The 16,695-nt window shown below is 31.4% G+C and overlaps 4 protein-coding genes across 5 annotated transcripts; 2 read left to right on the forward strand and 2 right to left on the reverse strand.

Moving 5' to 3' along the window:
• Window positions 1-8: 8 nt before the first annotated feature.
• On the reverse strand, window positions 9-5,639 carry LOC144851986 (UBX domain-containing protein 1-like). Its single transcript, XM_078709663.1, has 11 exons — window positions 5,523-5,639; window positions 4,343-4,396; window positions 4,007-4,095; window positions 3,658-3,706; window positions 3,427-3,463; window positions 3,184-3,278; window positions 2,936-3,055; window positions 2,449-2,520; window positions 2,116-2,263; window positions 918-1,098; window positions 9-732 (listed from the first exon to the last, which is right to left on the reverse strand). Exons 1-11 carry the CDS (start codon window positions 5,573-5,575, stop codon window positions 686-688), a joined length of 945 nt encoding a protein of 314 aa, XP_078565789.1. The 5' UTR covers window positions 5,576-5,639; the 3' UTR covers window positions 9-685.
• A 1,842-nt stretch (window positions 5,640-7,481) lies between these two features.
• On the forward strand, window positions 7,482-11,692 carry LOC144851474 (ras-related protein Rab-15-like). The gene is made up of 7 exons (XM_078708965.1): window positions 7,482-7,767; window positions 8,906-8,966; window positions 9,106-9,166; window positions 9,260-9,337; window positions 10,026-10,115; window positions 10,672-10,737; window positions 10,898-11,692. Exons 1-7 carry the CDS (start codon window positions 7,644-7,646, stop codon window positions 11,042-11,044), a joined length of 627 nt encoding a protein of 208 aa, XP_078565091.1. The 5' UTR covers window positions 7,482-7,643; the 3' UTR covers window positions 11,045-11,692.
• A 668-nt stretch (window positions 11,693-12,360) lies between these two features.
• LOC144851870 (ubiquitin-like FUBI-ribosomal protein eS30 fusion protein) lies at window positions 12,361-14,217 on the reverse strand. Its single transcript, XM_078709520.1, has 5 exons — window positions 14,085-14,217; window positions 13,391-13,472; window positions 13,136-13,280; window positions 12,964-13,019; window positions 12,361-12,612 (listed from the first exon to the last, which is right to left on the reverse strand). The coding sequence occupies exons 2-5, from the start codon at window positions 13,463-13,465 to the stop codon at window positions 12,487-12,489; spliced, it is 402 nt and encodes a 133-aa protein (XP_078565646.1). The 5' UTR covers window positions 13,466-13,472; window positions 14,085-14,217; the 3' UTR covers window positions 12,361-12,486.
• Window positions 14,156-16,478, forward strand: LOC144851869 (large ribosomal subunit protein mL49-like). Of its 2 annotated transcripts, none has more exons than XM_078709518.1 (4): window positions 14,156-14,271; window positions 14,971-15,190; window positions 15,306-15,433; window positions 16,166-16,478. In XM_078709518.1, the coding sequence occupies exons 1-4, from the start codon at window positions 14,188-14,190 to the stop codon at window positions 16,310-16,312; spliced, it is 579 nt and encodes a 192-aa protein (XP_078565644.1). In that variant the 5' UTR covers window positions 14,156-14,187; the 3' UTR covers window positions 16,313-16,478. The 2 variants fall into 2 exon arrangements, with proteins under 2 accessions (XP_078565644.1, XP_078565645.1); XM_078709519.1 differs by having other exon boundaries at window positions 14,157-14,259.
• Window positions 16,479-16,695: the final 217 nt, after the last annotated feature.

Below are 16,695 nucleotides of genomic sequence, written 5' to 3' on the forward strand. Positions count from 1 at the left end.
AACAATACTTTTGGATCAAGTTTTTATTCAAGGATATAAGCATGGTTACTCCATGATATAAGGCATGAGGACAAATTTTGTAGTTGCAATACATATGTATATATTATTTCATAAGGAGAAAAATAAAACAAAATAAATGCAAAGGTATATTTTATTTTTGTCAGCCTAGAAGATTATTACATCTACATAAAAATTTACGTAAGGGCAAAATTCGGTAAATTGCGTGTTATAGAATTTTTACTCGATAGTATATAAAGTTGGTTAAAACGTTCTGTAGGGTTTTTTTTTTACTACATACGAATCACCGTGTCTATTTATTCGTTCCTGTAAATGACATGACATTTGATATCGCCAGTTTTTTTTTTAACGCTGACATGACTGACGAGAACTGAATTGATGGTTGGCATACCACCTGCCTGCTTGAAACATAGGATACATAAAATGTCTCCATATAAATTATTTTGTTAATGATTTTCAATAAAATAAACAAAACAGAATTGTTATCGATGTCATTAATATTTTCTTTAAAAAACAACAATTATTCATAAACAGTTACTAGACAAATGTATCTAACTTTTGCTTATTATCAGTGAATCATCATGAACATTATATATTTAGTCTTTGTGGAATACATTTAAATATTAGATGATGATTTTCACAGTAACATTTTTGTTGTTCATCAACATCATAACTGTGGCTTAGTTAATGTCAGCACAGCACTTGGAACAAGACCTATATCAAAATAAAAAAACAATAGTGAGTGCATATTAGTAATTTATTGAATTATTGAGGTTATTTTTTAGCAGAAAATCACCTACAGGATTTCATTTTGGTGATTTGGGTAATCCACGAAATCATCCATAATGACCTGAAAAATTGTGTGACGAAGACATAAGTTAGTGCCGCTTCCATCTTACCTAGTTGATGTAAAGGTTTAGTCATATCCTCATCAGTAAATACTTTTCTTGGAAATGGTGTCATTAATGAAAAGGGTGCATTGCTATCTTTCCTGTTAACTTCAATATAAACTCTTACAGCAGCTAAAGGTTCTTTAGCTTCAAATGAATTTGTCAGTGTGCTGCCATCTGTTAGACGTATCTATAGGTAAAAAAGCTTTTCTCAGTGCCTTGTGTCGTTAAAATTAGTGTCAAGCTTAATTGGTTATCCGCACCTTGGCAGATAACTCCTTGTAATTGTATGAGATCATCAACTTTTTTTTTCTGTATTATTCGTCTTTCTTTCCACCCTATTTTGTGCGTCGCGTTTCTTTAAAACACGAAAACATAACATTTTGTAACTTTAACATATCGACATTTACGCGAAGTTGTGCACCTCCTATTTTTGAAAAACGTCAGAGTTGCGCAACGTGACTTGCGCACGATTTTATGAATTTAAATGATTGATCATAGATTAAAAACCAGAAGTCATTTTGAATTGACACTTGGTGAAAATTGAATTCATATCAAGAGTCAACTTTCTATACCTTTCAGGACATTTTGAGCATTTCAAAATTTTCAATTTTGTTTTGCCGTTGCGCATACGCATGCGTGTACATAGCTTGGCATAGAAAGGACGTTCTTCATACCTTCTATGATAGATTTCATTCATTTTTATGAATTTTAATTGCAGAATGACGCATGTGTGCTTAAAAATTGCAAATTCAATGCAAATTTATGAAAAAATATGCCTATTTTAAATCTATTATAGCGCTTCAGGAACTTATTTTGAAAGCTAATGAGTTGTAGATATGAATTCATGTAACTTGTTGCTTGACAAGTTGCCTGTATGTAGATATATACAGTATTATACTGTTATACTATAAGGCACGAAATAGACAGAATTTAGCACCAACATATTATTATCATAACTATAACCAACTATAGTGCTGTAATCTTTTTCTGTTCGCATTTTCTAGCGTACGTGGCGTTGTTGTTGTGCGGATAACTAACTCATCAAAGTGACGAGTTCAAATCTAGTTACAGTTTGGAATGCTTGATGAGTATCGTCTCAGAGCGTCTGGTTACAAATTTGACGAAAGTTAAGGGTTATAGTTGGATTACATTAGATTTAGCCTTAATTAGGTAGTCATATACGTATTAAAGTGGTATCTCCTACCTGTAATTTAGTTTGTGTATATTCTTTCTTCTGAACCTCAGCTGGCTTAGACGCTGCAGCAGGAATGGAAGGAGGAGGTACAGCTGTTTTGGCAAACTTTGCAGCTCTGTCTGCTTTATCCCTTGCAATTTGCTCTCTCACTCGTTCTCTGAAGATGTTGAGACACAATAGTACATATTACAAGTGATATTGATATTTGTGTCTTATATTACAATGGTTACAAAATGTTTTAATGAACATACATTATAAAGACTACAATGTGAATGGAAACATAAGATATTCATGTTAATCAATAATGCTATAAATAATATTACTATTTTTGTTTGAACTTACTTTGCTTTCTTTTCCTCCAATTTTTCTCGTTTCTTACGTTCTGCTTCTCGTTTCATCTCATTCATTTCATGTCTGAAAAAACACAACTAATTATATGAAATAGGGAACTGCATGACATTGTAGAGGCAATTTGCATATGTGTTAGCAGGTGTAACGAATGGCATGCAAACCTTTTTTATTCTTTGTCTCTCTCTCTCAACTACCGACCGTCGAACAAGCAGGACGTATTTGTTTTACTTACTACCGTTGTTTGTTAACTCAAGAAACTTTGCGTATTCTGTACATGTACAGTAGAAACTATATTATCGGAATATATTATGTGTATATAATTACGGAGCCAAGTATAAGAAGCTACTAATGATATTTGAACCCAATGCATGCTCTCACAACACAGTATAGTGGGTAAGTTGGATCTCACTAAAACATCAAATACAAGTTTGCAATATTTAACCATACTGTACTCAAATGTATACATGATATTACACACTGTTCTTTGACTGCAACCAATTCTTTTCCTTGCTTTCGTCTTAACTTTTCTTTTTGTACCAACTCTTTCTTTTCTTGTTCTATTCTTTCTGCTTTCTTTTGTTTCAAACGTTCCTGAATCCTAAAAACGAAACTGTAATGTTAAAAGGGAGGCAAACACCAGAGAAGCATTTGGAATGTAATTTACATTAAATCATTCAGTGTTCGACTTAGATGAAATTGACTGTATTTATTTCTTAGTATTCTTACTTTGCAAGTTGTTCTTTTTTCTCCTCTTCTGTTAATGGTTTAATTTCTTCTGTAGATTCTGAGAAACCAGAATGGCCTGTTCGAGAAGCATGCATCTAATATATAATATATAAATAAAAATTGTCAATAGAACACAAACAAATTTTCTAAATTACGAATACACAAAACAAATGATGGGTGTGATGGGGGCATTGATAGACCTGATGATAATATGTAAATAGGGTTAAATAAATATTTATTTACCAATATATCATTTTGTGTTCTCAACTTTTTGCCACATCTAAAAAAGAAAATAAAATAGTGTTCAATTATTATTGTCACAGATTCTAATAATTCCAAAGTGATGTCTCTAAAAATTACAAATTAGGGAGAGAGAGAAAGGGAGAACTAAAAGGAACACCACATTCATTTCCTATATCAATCATTTTTAATTTGTTTTTATATTTAATATTTAAACATTTATAATCAGCTTACTCATCACATTGAACTGACTTTGCTTCAGCAGTTTCACTCTTGTTATCACCTTCAGAAAAATCAACAAAATGTTAATTATTTTATATAGTATAGTATTTAATTGTAATAATTGTATTGTAATGGCATTTACCCACTTATAATACACGGGTCCCTCAGAAAGATTATTAACAGAGATGCAGGCTATTACACTGCATTTTGGTTTTAGTCTCAGCTGAGTCTAGAGGGTAGAGGCTTCCTTCAAAATCACAGTCATAGTTTTCCCTCTTATTCTTCTTTTAAATTGTTTACAAAAGCCCTGATACTTAATAGAGATTTTCTCAAGAAAAAACAAAGCATTTTTTAATAGTACCTTCTGCAGCAGGTTCATCCGATAATTTCTGGCCAGGGGCCTCTTCAAATGGATCATCTATATCTGGATCATCTGCATGGGCAAATAACCTGCACAATTAATACAAAAAGATTAATTTGGTTATGTACGTTATGATTGTATTCAATGACACCTTACAGTATATCCTTTACTGTGTTGCTAACTGTAGTTTATATTAAATTCCTCTATCTATAACAAAACAAGAAAAAATGAAATAGGAATTGTAATAGTACTGTAGTAGTACAATTAATGAAGAAAATAAAATGACAGCAACTGTTTTAATAATAATATTAAATCAATAGATCAAAGTGATCATACCAATCCATTGCTACTTGAGCACCTTTGTATTTGGTTGTTGCAAGAGCTTTTCGACTGTAAAATATAAAAATAAATATGTGTCAAGACCTCTAACTAGAATAAATATAGCCTACTCGGTTATGCCACAAAACTCTAACCCTATTTTGGTTTCTTTTCGACTCCAAACTTGTTAAGCAACTTATCATGAATACCACACCTTAGAATTGGGAAGACGAATCGCATATAAATTAACAAATAAATCCTTTAAATTGATGATTTTACAGATGTGTTTCTCGCATACTGTTCGCAAATTTCGAAGTTCAATATTTCTGTTTCTATGGAGCGCCAAAAGAGCAACTATAATAGAGGGTTAAAAACTCAGTGGAACGCATCTACTTTTAATGCATTTAATTATTGAAATACATGTTTAATTTCAATATATTTTGTCAATAAAAATGCCGTAACATTGTTACTGCTAATAATGTGCCTGTTTTTAAAGAATATCAACCGACCCTAAATCAGCATCACTACCTAGCCTAGGCCTAAGAGGGATTTTATAGATCATTGAGGTGTTAAAATACACGTTATGATGATGAATTTGTTGATTTTTATTCTCAAAAGTTAACGAGAGAGAGAAGTCAAGTTATATAAATCACACTGTATAGAGCAAAAATTAAATACGGGAATACATACATACAAGTTAGTAAGTTACAAAACAATAATAACAATCAAAATCAATCACATTTATTCATAAATCGAGAGTATTTGGTAAGAAATTCTTAAAACCAGTAAAATCAGAAAAATCTAATTAACCTTTTTAATTCAAATCTTAATTTACACAAGAAAAGCATGTTGACACTACTGTAAGCACTAGGCCTAGCTAGGAATGAAATGTGGCACATTATTTTAATTTTATATAACACAAAAAAAGACTATCGGGCCTAACGCTAAAAGACGATCGGGACCAACTGGTAAGACGACTGGGCCCAACGTGGTTCTAAAATTACTGGACGATCGGGCCCAACACATAAGACGATCGGGACCGTAAATTTGGGCCCGATCGTCTTGAGCCCGATCGTCCGTGTTCCCTTCCCCTTACAACTCTCTGCTGATCATCATCATATTTCTAGATAGCCTAGCCAGATGGAATTAGTTAAGTTAGGATCTCTAACTAATAACTAACTAAATATGTGATACATACGATCTATTTTCAGAAAATCCCATTTCAGTGAGTAGTTCAAGATCGGTAGGCATGCTGATTTTTATCAAACTTTTTTCCCACACACTTTCAGCATGCTCTGCGCGCGAGCAGTAAACAAAAAAAGTATTCAACAAAAATCTGCTGATCTGAGCTCCTGAGACCTTCGCGTTACACAAGCGTCGCGTCGTTGACTTTCCTATTTCACGACGCTTTCGAAAATGACACAAAAAAAAGTATTATTTTAGCCATCCATTGGGAGGCTCTTGGCTTATTTGCTGGTGTTTAATGTTTATTTTATAGCAAAATATAAATAGTTCGATAATTTTAGCTAAATGCATATTCCATTTGTTCATCATTGTCATAAAAAGGACAGTATAGATAAGATGAAGAAGCCTAGCCCATGCCTTTATTGGGGCGAGTTGTGGCGTATTTTAAATATTGTAATTATCTGTGCATGTCACTTACATTTTTAGATAAAATGAATTTTCTTTGAACAATTCCACTTGTATTCAAACCTTTTGTGAAAACTTACCGCTTTACCATATCCAGTCTCGATCTGAGATAATAAGAATTTGTCCCACATAGCATACATCCTGTCCGACATGCTCAGCAGACTCAGAGAAATATATTGAAAAAACAGTAAATTGAAATTGTCATTTATTGCTTAATTTGGGGGGTTAAAGGTCACCGAATATAGGCCAAAATACAAAAAAAAAACGTATTTTAAAATTATTTTGACTTTCGTAAATTTGCCATTATATTTTAAGGAAACTAAATGAATTGAAATTTGATGATAGCAAAATAATGGTTCTCTTCTACCAGACGATGATTGTTTCTTCCGTTTAACATACTATGATGTAATTTTGGAACATGTGACGATAGAAAAAAATTGATAGGTCAAGAGACAAATTGCTCAGCGTATCATTAAATGTAATATCACGCCACTATCTCAAATCTACGAAAAACGTGTTGCGCTCAAAATACATAAATTATGAATGACCCGACGCATTTATTACATTGTTGTTATAACCTAAATAGGTCTGGTATTAGACTTTGTCCAACACGTAATGTGCGATGTCGTTTTAGAAATTCTTTTGTGCCAAACTAAGTTCCTGGTGTTTCTAGAATGTAATTTGTAACAATACGTTTTTAACCTTTTTAAAGATTTTTAACTGTTTTATACAGTAACTAACATTGTTTGTATACATTTTGTTGTCATTTTTAGTCCGTTTATATAATATATATGTATCTTTTAATCGGATTTGCTAACAAACGACATTTCTTTGTTTTTACGAAGACATTACGAATTATTATAATATCAGCCTAGATTGACAGTCAAATGGGAGTCATTGTAAATACCGGCCTATAGGTTGACAGTCAAATGGGAGTTATTGTAAATACCGGCCTATAGGTTGACAGCCAAAATAAAGTTTAGTTTTGACTGATTTGACAGTGAATTATTATAATACCAGCCTAGACAGCAAGAACAAAGTAATTATTTTAATATTTTAAAGATTACTGTCTATATGCACCTCAATAATACTGTATTATCAGCAAATGTTTTCATAGACTCTCTTCTCCAAGGCGTGCCTTGGGGTTTGTAATTTGAGCACGACCCGGCCGAGTTTACAATCCAAAACTGTCAGCCTCTAGAACTAATTCTGATTTCCGAAACTGAAGACTGCCCTCTGTGATTTTTGTTGTGACGAATGAAAAGTTTAACAATATTTTAACTTGTTTCTGGAACGAAAATTTTTATATAAGTTAAATTTACGACTAAAGCATCTTAATAACATGTACTTGTTGACATCAGTTTAAATCATAAAACCATACCAGGCGATACCGGCCCCCTACCGGGCGAAAATTAGCATGACCGCCCGCTACCGTTCGAAGTAAAATTTGTAAACAAACAAATCGTCTCCGTGTAATTTATCTTTTAGAAGCAGACGACGTTCTATTCCAACCGTACTAAGCACTTGTTGATTTAAGTACCGTAAAGGACTTAGTTTTGGATTTCAGTTCCGGAATGTACGTATCTAACGCCACAATACCCTGGAAGTTAATGTGAAGTTAGTTATTCATAATCAGTAAATTGAAGTGTTAGAAATACTAGAGTTGGAAATGGCGAAACAATACGATGTATTGATCCGTCTGTTGTTGATTGGTGATTCTGGTGTTGGAAAAACATGTATGCTATGTCGGTTTACTGAGGAAACTGTGGTTAACCCTCATATTTCAACTATAGGTGAGTTTACACTATCCATATTGCAATCAAATATATTGATTATCACAAAAATCAACGTCTTTCTTCGGTCGTCAGAATTCCTACATGCTAGCCTAGTTCAGTTCTTTTCTGGTCTGTAGATAGATTGTGAACTTTTAATCAACACCAATGTTGAATTTCATCTGTCTATATTTATGCTCAAACGTTTTATTTTATTTTACTGTTTGGTAAACCAACAACTTTTATCACAGCTCAGCATTGAAACGGATCTATTTTCTTTATTTTAGATATTTAATAGCCTAAAAGTATGATCTTATAGATATTTTATTTCTATATAGCATGCAGTGTAGTAACTTACCAGGCATGCTCTTATTGTTTTTAATATTTGTAACAATACAAGCAGCAATTCTGCAAGTGACTGGTATCTTTGCATTTGTGAATCTCTAATAATAAAATATGACATTTTAAATAAAATTGGAATTTCAAATAAACTAATTTGTAATGAAAAATGAAAATCAGTGACTTTGCCATCCTTCAATTGTCACTTTACATGTTTGGTGATATATCATTACCATCCTGTACTTTAGGTGCATAACTAATGAATTAAGTTTTACCTCTGAATTGCCTGATGTAAATTATGTATGAGTAAGAACTAATGTAAGCAAGTGTGGTGTATATCAGATGGCAATGGTATGCATTATACAAAGTCGTATGTCAATATTGAATGGACTCACAACCCATTGTTCATTTTGTGTGTTTACTATAGCTTCAGGTTAATAATATATTATTCAGATATCATACCTATTTATACACAGGATGCAGATTAAAACATGCATTGATTTTTTTTTCTCGTTTTCTTTGTGTAGTACCTTATGTTTTATTCAATATGATTTTATTTCAAGGTTATAGTAATTACTTTACCATTCTATGTATACATTTGAGTGTGCAATATTAAATAATTGTGAACAAATCATAGTTTAATAATATTGTACAAAATACCATCACCCTGCGCATAGGGAGGAAGCACTAACCACTCCCTGTACACTGTAGTAGGATGTTAGTACATATCAATTAGAGACAATTTTAAATTGTTAAAAAACAAACCCTCATATGAAAATAAAACAATATAGTCAAGATAACAAACTATTTTATGCTATAGGTATTGACTTTAAAATGAAAACTTTAACAGTAGATGACACAAAAATACGAGTACAAATATGGTAAGCATTCATGTCACTCATCATCTTTTGATATTAGTAGGTAACAAAATTGTTTTTTTTTTAAATCATGTTACGATTGGATTAGAAAAAAAACTGTTTAAAACATTCTGTAATCATCATGTGCATTGTGTTGTTTTAGGGACACAGCAGGCCAAGAGAGGTATGAAACAATAACTACACAGTATTATAGAAGAGCCCAGGTAAGTTGATTAATATATTAATAGTTAAATGTAGAAAAAGGGAATATTATAGATTGGATATTTAAAAATACAATGTTTATCTCTTTTTCACAGGGAATAATATTGGTATATGATATAACAAGTGAAAAATCATTTCTGAACACTAGAAAATGGATGCATATGGTTGAGGAGGTGAGTCACCATATGTTTACTATCTTTAAGAGCATTCTTAAAATAAGGTGGTATAGTTTGTAATTAATCGGTCACAGATATTTGGAAGAATGGCAGATTATGGTAAACTGTAAATAACTTGATTTTCATTTAATTGTTGGAGTTGTACAGTAATTCATTTTTTGCAAAATGTTTAGAAAGTATAAATAGTATATCAGTGATGTTATTAACCAACTTAAGTATCCTATCTGTATTGGTTAACTCTTATTGATTTAATCTTCCATATTTGGTCATTGTGTTTACCATATGGTCTACTCTATACACAAGATTTAAATCTTTTACAGAGTGACGGCAATTAAAATAAGTCAGATGTTTCATGTTGTTTACTTCATATTAGTTTAAATAATAATAATTATCAGCAAGTAAACCGCTATGAACTATGTTTAACATTATCATTGTAGATTTAAATTCTTTTTAATTAAGTTTTATCATTGACAATTTAGATTACTCTTGAGGTCATTAGAATAACAATTTGTCATATTTATATCTTTAAATTGTTTATAGTCTTTATCCGTCTTTACCACCAGAACTATGGAGCGAGTGAGCCTCGAATCCTTGTCGATTTTAAGACTACATAATTACGGTTTCATTGTCTTAAGCGCTGTTGACTTTTATAAATGTGACATACACTGTATTTTAATTATTTCAGCATGCATCGCCCGACGTCTTAACGGTACTTGTAGGAAACAAAAATGATGCAGATTCATTACGGACAGTTTCAACAGCTGAAGGAGAAAGAGTAAGAGATAACTGTACTGTATTAGAGTATATCAACACATTAAATATTCCTACATGAAATAGTGAAAGTTCACCAGATGTGGAATTATATTAAATGTGTATCATTATGATCATGTTTCATTGCAATATATTGATAAACACTTTTTATGTGTTTTTATTATCAAAACAGTTCTTCACATAAATTATCTGATAAAATGCTACAATGCTAACAGGTGTTCAGTCATTGATTGCAGATCGAAAGTTAGAAATTATGTGTGAATAATTACGCATCTGCTTGTTTTGATCATTCCAACTTTAAATGAGTTAATTATTCAAATTCCTCAAGTAGAAGTTATGGTAAAACAATAAATATTATAATGTAAAATCACACAACAGACATATGTTAACTTGGCTGTGGAATATTATTTGGAACTAACTTTTGATAAGGTTTAAACTTTTAGTTCTCGTTTTGCACAGCTATAATTTTATTTTAGTTTTATATAGCGTACTATTATATTAAAATATTGTTATATGTTATGTATATGTTAAATAATATAAAGCAATTATATTATTTTCAGCTTGCCAAGGAATGTAGGATGGAATTTTTTGAGTCCAGTGCTCATGAATCTATAAATATAAACAAGGTAAAATGAAAGTAGTATGAATATAGGTCTATCACAAAGTGATCAGTGGACTGAAAAGGAATATTGTTTGCAAATAAAAGCCAATATTGTTCCCAAAATATCTGTTTCATTAAAGGTGGGGTTAGTTTTTATTTGATGAAAAATATCCTTATTTTCGTAGGTATTTCAATCAATTATACGACAAGTGATGAAACAAAGAAGAAAGTCAATTAATCAGCAATTAGAAAACATTCGCTTATACGGAAGGGATGACAGTGTACCTGGAGAAAGTAGTCCAGAGAAGAAAAAACCATATTGCTGTACATGACCAACTTAGTTTTCAAAAACATTTGATTCCAAAAGAGAATCCAGAGATTGTGAACTTAGGACGGATAACATCACTTAGTATGACAATATATACACCTGTATTTATGGTGTTATGCCATCTGAATGATACAAATTATTGATAGATATGTTTATATCTATCATATTTTTTATAAATACAATGTTGTATGTACTGTAAATGTTAAATTGAAACATTCCTAGAATTAAAATGACAGCATTGAAGAACCTAATGTTTTTGCATAGCGAGTCATTGTAGATGGCAATTCTACATAATAATAAAGAGGAGATTACAAGTATGTTGATGGTGATTAGGTTTTTAGTTACAATCTTACAATAATTATTAATAGTTGAATGATGACATTTACTGGTAGTCTGAAGTTAACAATGTAAATTGTTTTCATTCAGATATATAGTTAAAATATTTACTATAAAACTATACCGTATATCTTGTTTAACTGAAAGTTATATCATTAAAACATTTAAAATTAAACATTAACCTGATGTTGGGCGATAAAGTTTTAACTTGATATTTATTATTACTTATTAGATAAGTGTATGATTAATAAAATATTGCATTATTATAATTATTGCTAATTGTAGAGATATTTATTAAAGCCTATTTATCTTGTTACTCAGTACATCATCTTTAATTGTTGGTACCCTTTGACTTGGCCAAATCTAAACAAATATAACCAGACACGATTAATGCAAGCACAGCCTTTTAGATGAGATGTGTGATACTGATATCAGGCCCTACCTTTGACAGCAAAATAACATTATTAACTGTTTGATGTCCATTTTTTACTGTTAATTAATATTAAATTTTTAGTGCTTCCTCCTTGATATGTCTTGATTGATTTACTCTTATTATTTGGTTTAGATGAATTCTTGAAATGCATTCCAAAATTAAGCAGACATGACAGATTATTGAAAGGGAAAAAATCCTTAAACCTTATTGTAACTATATATTCAGACATGCAGAATTTACTTTCAGTGTAGAGTACATCATCAAGTAATTTGCATAATTTATATTTTACAAATGGTCTGGAACAAATTGCAGTTAATGTTCGATCAGACAGGATGTTATAACTTGTGATATTATTCAAAAGTGTGTTAATATAAATGGTGTGCAAGAACTGTGACCAAAACTGAAAACGCAATAAAAAGCTGTGCTGAAAAGTAATACTGTAATAAAAAAGAACATCCAATGCTTCCTGGAATAACCCAGTGAATACTCAATTGGATATCTTTGCAAACAAAACAGTTACCATATGTGTTACAAAAAAAGCCCAACACAAGTTACACAATACAGAGCATCATTTTTATTAGACCATTTTTAACATACAAAGATATGTGTTAATTGTAGAAGGAAATTGAAAACCTTTTCAGGAACATGATGGCTTTTATTGGTATTCAGAAATGATCTTATGAGTTGGAGTTCGGGCCCTTTCGCTTTCCGAAGGTCTGGACTACGTTGACAAATCGTCGATTGTACAACATGCGTCTTTTGGCACGGCCTGTCTTCTTCTTTTTCTTTTCTTGCTTATCAACCTGAAAAAAGTATGATTGATTGATAACATTTTTTAATCAGATGAGAATAAAAGCAAATGTCAAACTTATTTCCTTTGAAATGTAAACACTATCAAGAGTCATTTCATTATACTGTACTTAGAAATTCTAAAATCTTATTTCATTTATTGTAACATGTATACAGTTTAAATGTGTCAGAAACATGTATGGAAGAGATTATTTTGATTTGAAAGCGGATTAACCCTGCTGCTTATTTTCTTACAGGGTATAGGATTTACTGATTTTAAACTAGTTTCTATTTCCAACAGAGGGCATCAAACATAGTGAAAGTTAATAATTAGAATATAACAAGTGGTATAAAATATTTTTTACCTTTGGTGTCTGACCCTTGACCTTTCCAGCACGAGCTAGAGATCCGTGAACCTTTCCTGTTGAAATATTAAGACAATGATGAATTTATTTATTTAGGATTAGGATTTTACAATTAAAAAGTTATCAAATACAGTAGTACAGTGATTGGTTCAATTTGTTGTTAAATACAAACCTCCAAGAAGACGAGCCTGAACATCCAAAGTAGAGAGCTCAAGAATATCTGTGTTTGCCAAGATAAGAGAGTTCTCCAATGGAGATCCAGAATGGCAAATCAGTTGTTCAGCTACCGGAATTCCTTCAAGTCTTTCAATTTGAAGCTAAAATACAATAATATCAACAATATATTAACTAAAACAGCAAATATACTTGTGTTTGCGTTAATATGAGTATGGTATATTAGTTACTACAGTTGTCATAGAAACTGTACCTTGACATCATGGACAGTGTCTGTCTCACCAATGTTGACAACATGTGTCTTTTGAGCACTCACAATAAGCTGCATGATTGGTCTACGACAAAAAACACCATTGAAACATTTATATATATATATATATTTAATTAATTAGCAGTTAGTAGAGAATAGAACCTGCAACCCCTTAAACCATTGCCTCATCACAGGGCCACACAGCTGGCTTGATGAAAACCACATTTCCATAACCTAGTATTTTATGAACATCTAACTTACATATCGCCCTCTATAGGCCTATATTATATCAACATTGTCAATATCAATAAAATTAAAATACGGATTGTTCAACACCTTTAAAAACTTGATAAATACCCAAAAAAATGAATATGAATTTGGTCTAAATTGAGACGATTCGGCCCTCAAAGTAGGATGTTTCGGCCCAAAAGTGGGCCGAATCGTCTCGGCGCCGAATCGTCCCGGATTCGGCTAGCCTACACTACATAGACTAGTAGTAGGCCTAAAAGTAGCTTACTATACTTACCGACACAACATGTATTAATTATTAGGCTATTAAAATATAAATTACATATAATACCGTAGGAAATTTTCAATGTACGTGAGTAGTAATACCTAAAGAGGAATATTATATGTTTATAAAATGTTTAAATAGTCACTGAATGCCAAAAAATATAATTTATTTCAGTCAACTTACACCACGTTGTGAAATGTAGTTATCCCAGTCAAAAAAGGTCGATTTGTTGATTATTGCGCGTGCGCAACAGATTAATATTACCCACAATACCTTTAATTACAAAATGGCAGCCTACAGTCGTCGTTTCACACATTTTTGTTTTAAATCAAAACCTGTACATTCTTTCATCACAAAGGTATCAATTTTGGTAGGAAATTGAACAATAAATGTTTACTTTTAATAAAATGTTGATAATAATATAAATTTGGCAAGAGGGGGAAAGTAGGTACCGAGAACGAGTGATGTGATGTGTGTTGACTAGCTAGGGCCAGACCTAGGCTAGCTAACTAATATTTATTTGATAAAATAAGCTAGCTAGCTAGGGCCAGACCTAGGCTAGCTAACTAATATTTATTTGATAAAATAAGCTAGCTAGCTAGGCCTATATATATACTCTTTCAAACTGAACACTATTCAAATGCTGAAAGATAAATTGAAAAATATATGCAAGTCCCTACCTAGCCCTCTATCTCTAGCACTTGAGGTACCGAGATCAAGTCTCACCTTGTGAAACGAAACGCAATATAGTCAATACGATTTTCTTTTTATATCCGTATTGACTATTGTTTGTTAAATTTTATTTCTTAGTGTATAAATTATACGCCTGATTCTTATAATGAAATCTAGGGAAACTTGTGTTTTAATTATTACGTAACAAGGGTGGTTTATGACATATGTATGTGGAGGAGGGATCTTTTTAATTTTTGCAGTGATATTTTAAGTAATTAAAGATCATGACAAAATCAATATATCTTTAAAAAATCAATTATCTCTATTTAAATCAATGCATATAACCAATAATTCATCATAGTGACAAATTAAATCTAGTCGAAAATTGATTTTTCAGAATTCAGTGAGAGAATGTCAACCAACAACATATGTAAGGAGCAGATGTTTATGTGTTTCTTCAAATGATAGGTCATCATTACTAGATTCTGAACGAACAGAAGTAATTGAATCAAAAGACGATTTTAAATATGTACAAAGGTTAATTCCACCACTGCAGATTCCAGAACCTCCTAAACATGCAAGCTACCCTACACCCTGCGGATGGTCCCCACCTACAGGTATTATTTAATCCTTGAATGAAGTTCTGATTTACTCTAGGACTCAAAAGTAATATTATTAACGGTATTTGGCACTGCAAGTTTTAATGTCAAATCAAAATCTGTTATTTTTCAGGACCTTCATCTGATTGTCCATACTTTGTCAGAAGAACCAGATATCATAACATACCTGTGTATACAGAAATAAAACATTTTGGCACTCAAATTCTAACACGTATTACTCACATAGATGGTGACATATGGGTAAGTAGTATCTCAAATTCTAACACGTATTACTCACATAGATGGTAACATATGGGTAAGTATTTATCTCAAATTCTAACACGTATTACTCACATAGATGGTGACATATGGGTAAGTATTTATCTCAAATTCTAACACGTATTACTCACATAGATGGTGACATATGGGTAAGTAGTATCTCAAATTCTAACACGTATTACTCACATAGATGGTAACATATGGGTAAGTATTTATCTCAAATTCTAACACGTATTACTCACATAGATGGTGACATATGGGTAAGTATTTATCTCAAATTCTAACACGTATTACTCACATAGATGGTAACATATGGGTAAGTAGTATCTCAAATTCTAACACGTATTACTCACATAGATGGTGACATATGGGTAAGTAGTATCTCAAATTCTAACACGTATTACTCACATAGATGGTGACATATGGGTAAGTATTTATCTCAAATTCTAACACGTATTACTCACATAGATGGTAACATATGGGTAAGTATTTATCTCAAATTCTAACACGTATTACTCACATAGATGGTGACATATGGGTAAGTATTTATCTCAAATTCTAACACGTATTACTCACATAGATGGTGACATATGGGTAAGTAGTATCTCAAATAATTTGATTGTTAAAAAAAATAAAAAACGTGTAACAGTAGTAATAGATTAGAATATTTATATCATTTACAATATTACACATATGATTATTTTTTTCCTTTAGGTTCTGGCAAATGAACTGAAAGATCACTTACAGCAATTTGAAGAGTATACTATTCCAATGCAAGTCCATGAATATACAAAGCAGATACGTTATAAAGGAACATTTGAAAAACAAGTTAAAAAATATCTTTTGGAGAAAGGATTTTAGAAGACAATGAAAACTATGTTGTAACTTTACAAATCAAAGGGAACATTTGTCATTATAAGTAATTATTTATAATTAAATACAAATGATAAATAAACATATGAACTTAATAGACTTCCCAAAAAACATTTTCTTTAGTTCAAATAAAATTCCTCATTTTACAATAAAAGTGAATTATTTCTTATTTCGTTTCTTTTAATGTTTAATATTATAATCTCATGTCTGTATGCCTGTAATCCTCATTAACAACAATGTCCCACACAATTGTCCTAGTATAATACCTCTTTGCTTAACGCTATTATTAATTCAATCTCTTGCACAGGCATGCAAAATTGAGAACTTCACAATGTTTCAATGATCAATGCACAATTTCATTTATATTTAAT

Source organism: Antedon bifida, chromosome 9 (assembly GCF_963402885.1).
Source record: "Antedon bifida chromosome 9, ecAntBifi1.1, whole genome shotgun sequence".
In the NCBI taxonomy this organism is placed as follows: Eukaryota; Metazoa; Echinodermata; class Crinoidea; order Comatulida; family Antedonidae; genus Antedon; species Antedon bifida.

Bases quoted from the DNA above. Each gene is read 5' to 3' on its own strand.
- LOC144851986 (XM_078709663.1), bottom strand. From the start codon at position 5,575: ATGCCTACCGATCTTGAACTACTCACTGAAATGGGATTTTCTGAAAAT. The intron at 4,096-4,342 runs GTATGATCACTT...TTAATTGTGCAG, and splicing joins GCTCAAGTAGCAATGGATTG to GTTATTTGCCCATGCAGATG. The intron at 3,707-4,006 runs GTACTATTAAAA...ATTTTTCTGAAG, and splicing joins GGATGAACCTGCTGCAGAAG to GTGATAACAAGAGTGAAACT.
- LOC144851474 (XM_078708965.1), top strand. From the start codon at position 7,644: ATGGCGAAACAATACGATGTATTGATCCGTCTGTTGTTGATTGGTGAT. The intron at 7,768-8,905 runs GTGAGTTTACAC...TTTATGCTATAG, and splicing joins CCCTCATATTTCAACTATAG to GTATTGACTTTAAAATGAAA. The intron at 9,167-9,259 runs GTAAGTTGATTA...TCTTTTTCACAG, and splicing joins AGTATTATAGAAGAGCCCAG to GGAATAATATTGGTATATGA.
- LOC144851870 (XM_078709520.1), bottom strand. From the start codon at position 13,465: ATGCAGCTTATTGTGAGTGCTCAAAAGACACATGTTGTCAACATTGGT. The intron at 13,020-13,135 runs GTTTGTATTTAA...ATATTTCAACAG, and splicing joins TCAGGCTCGTCTTCTTGGAG to GAAAGGTTCACGGATCTCTA. The intron at 12,613-12,963 runs GTAAAAAATATT...TACTTTTTTCAG, and splicing joins TCAAGGGTCAGACACCAAAG to GTTGATAAGCAAGAAAAGAA.
- LOC144851869 (XM_078709518.1), top strand. From the start codon at position 14,188: ATGGCAGCCTACAGTCGTCGTTTCACACATTTTTGTTTTAAATCAAAA. The intron at 14,272-14,970 runs GTAGGAAATTGA...TTGATTTTTCAG, and splicing joins TCACAAAGGTATCAATTTTG to AATTCAGTGAGAGAATGTCA. The intron at 15,434-16,165 runs GTAAGTAGTATC...TTTTTCCTTTAG, and splicing joins ACATAGATGGTGACATATGG to GTTCTGGCAAATGAACTGAA.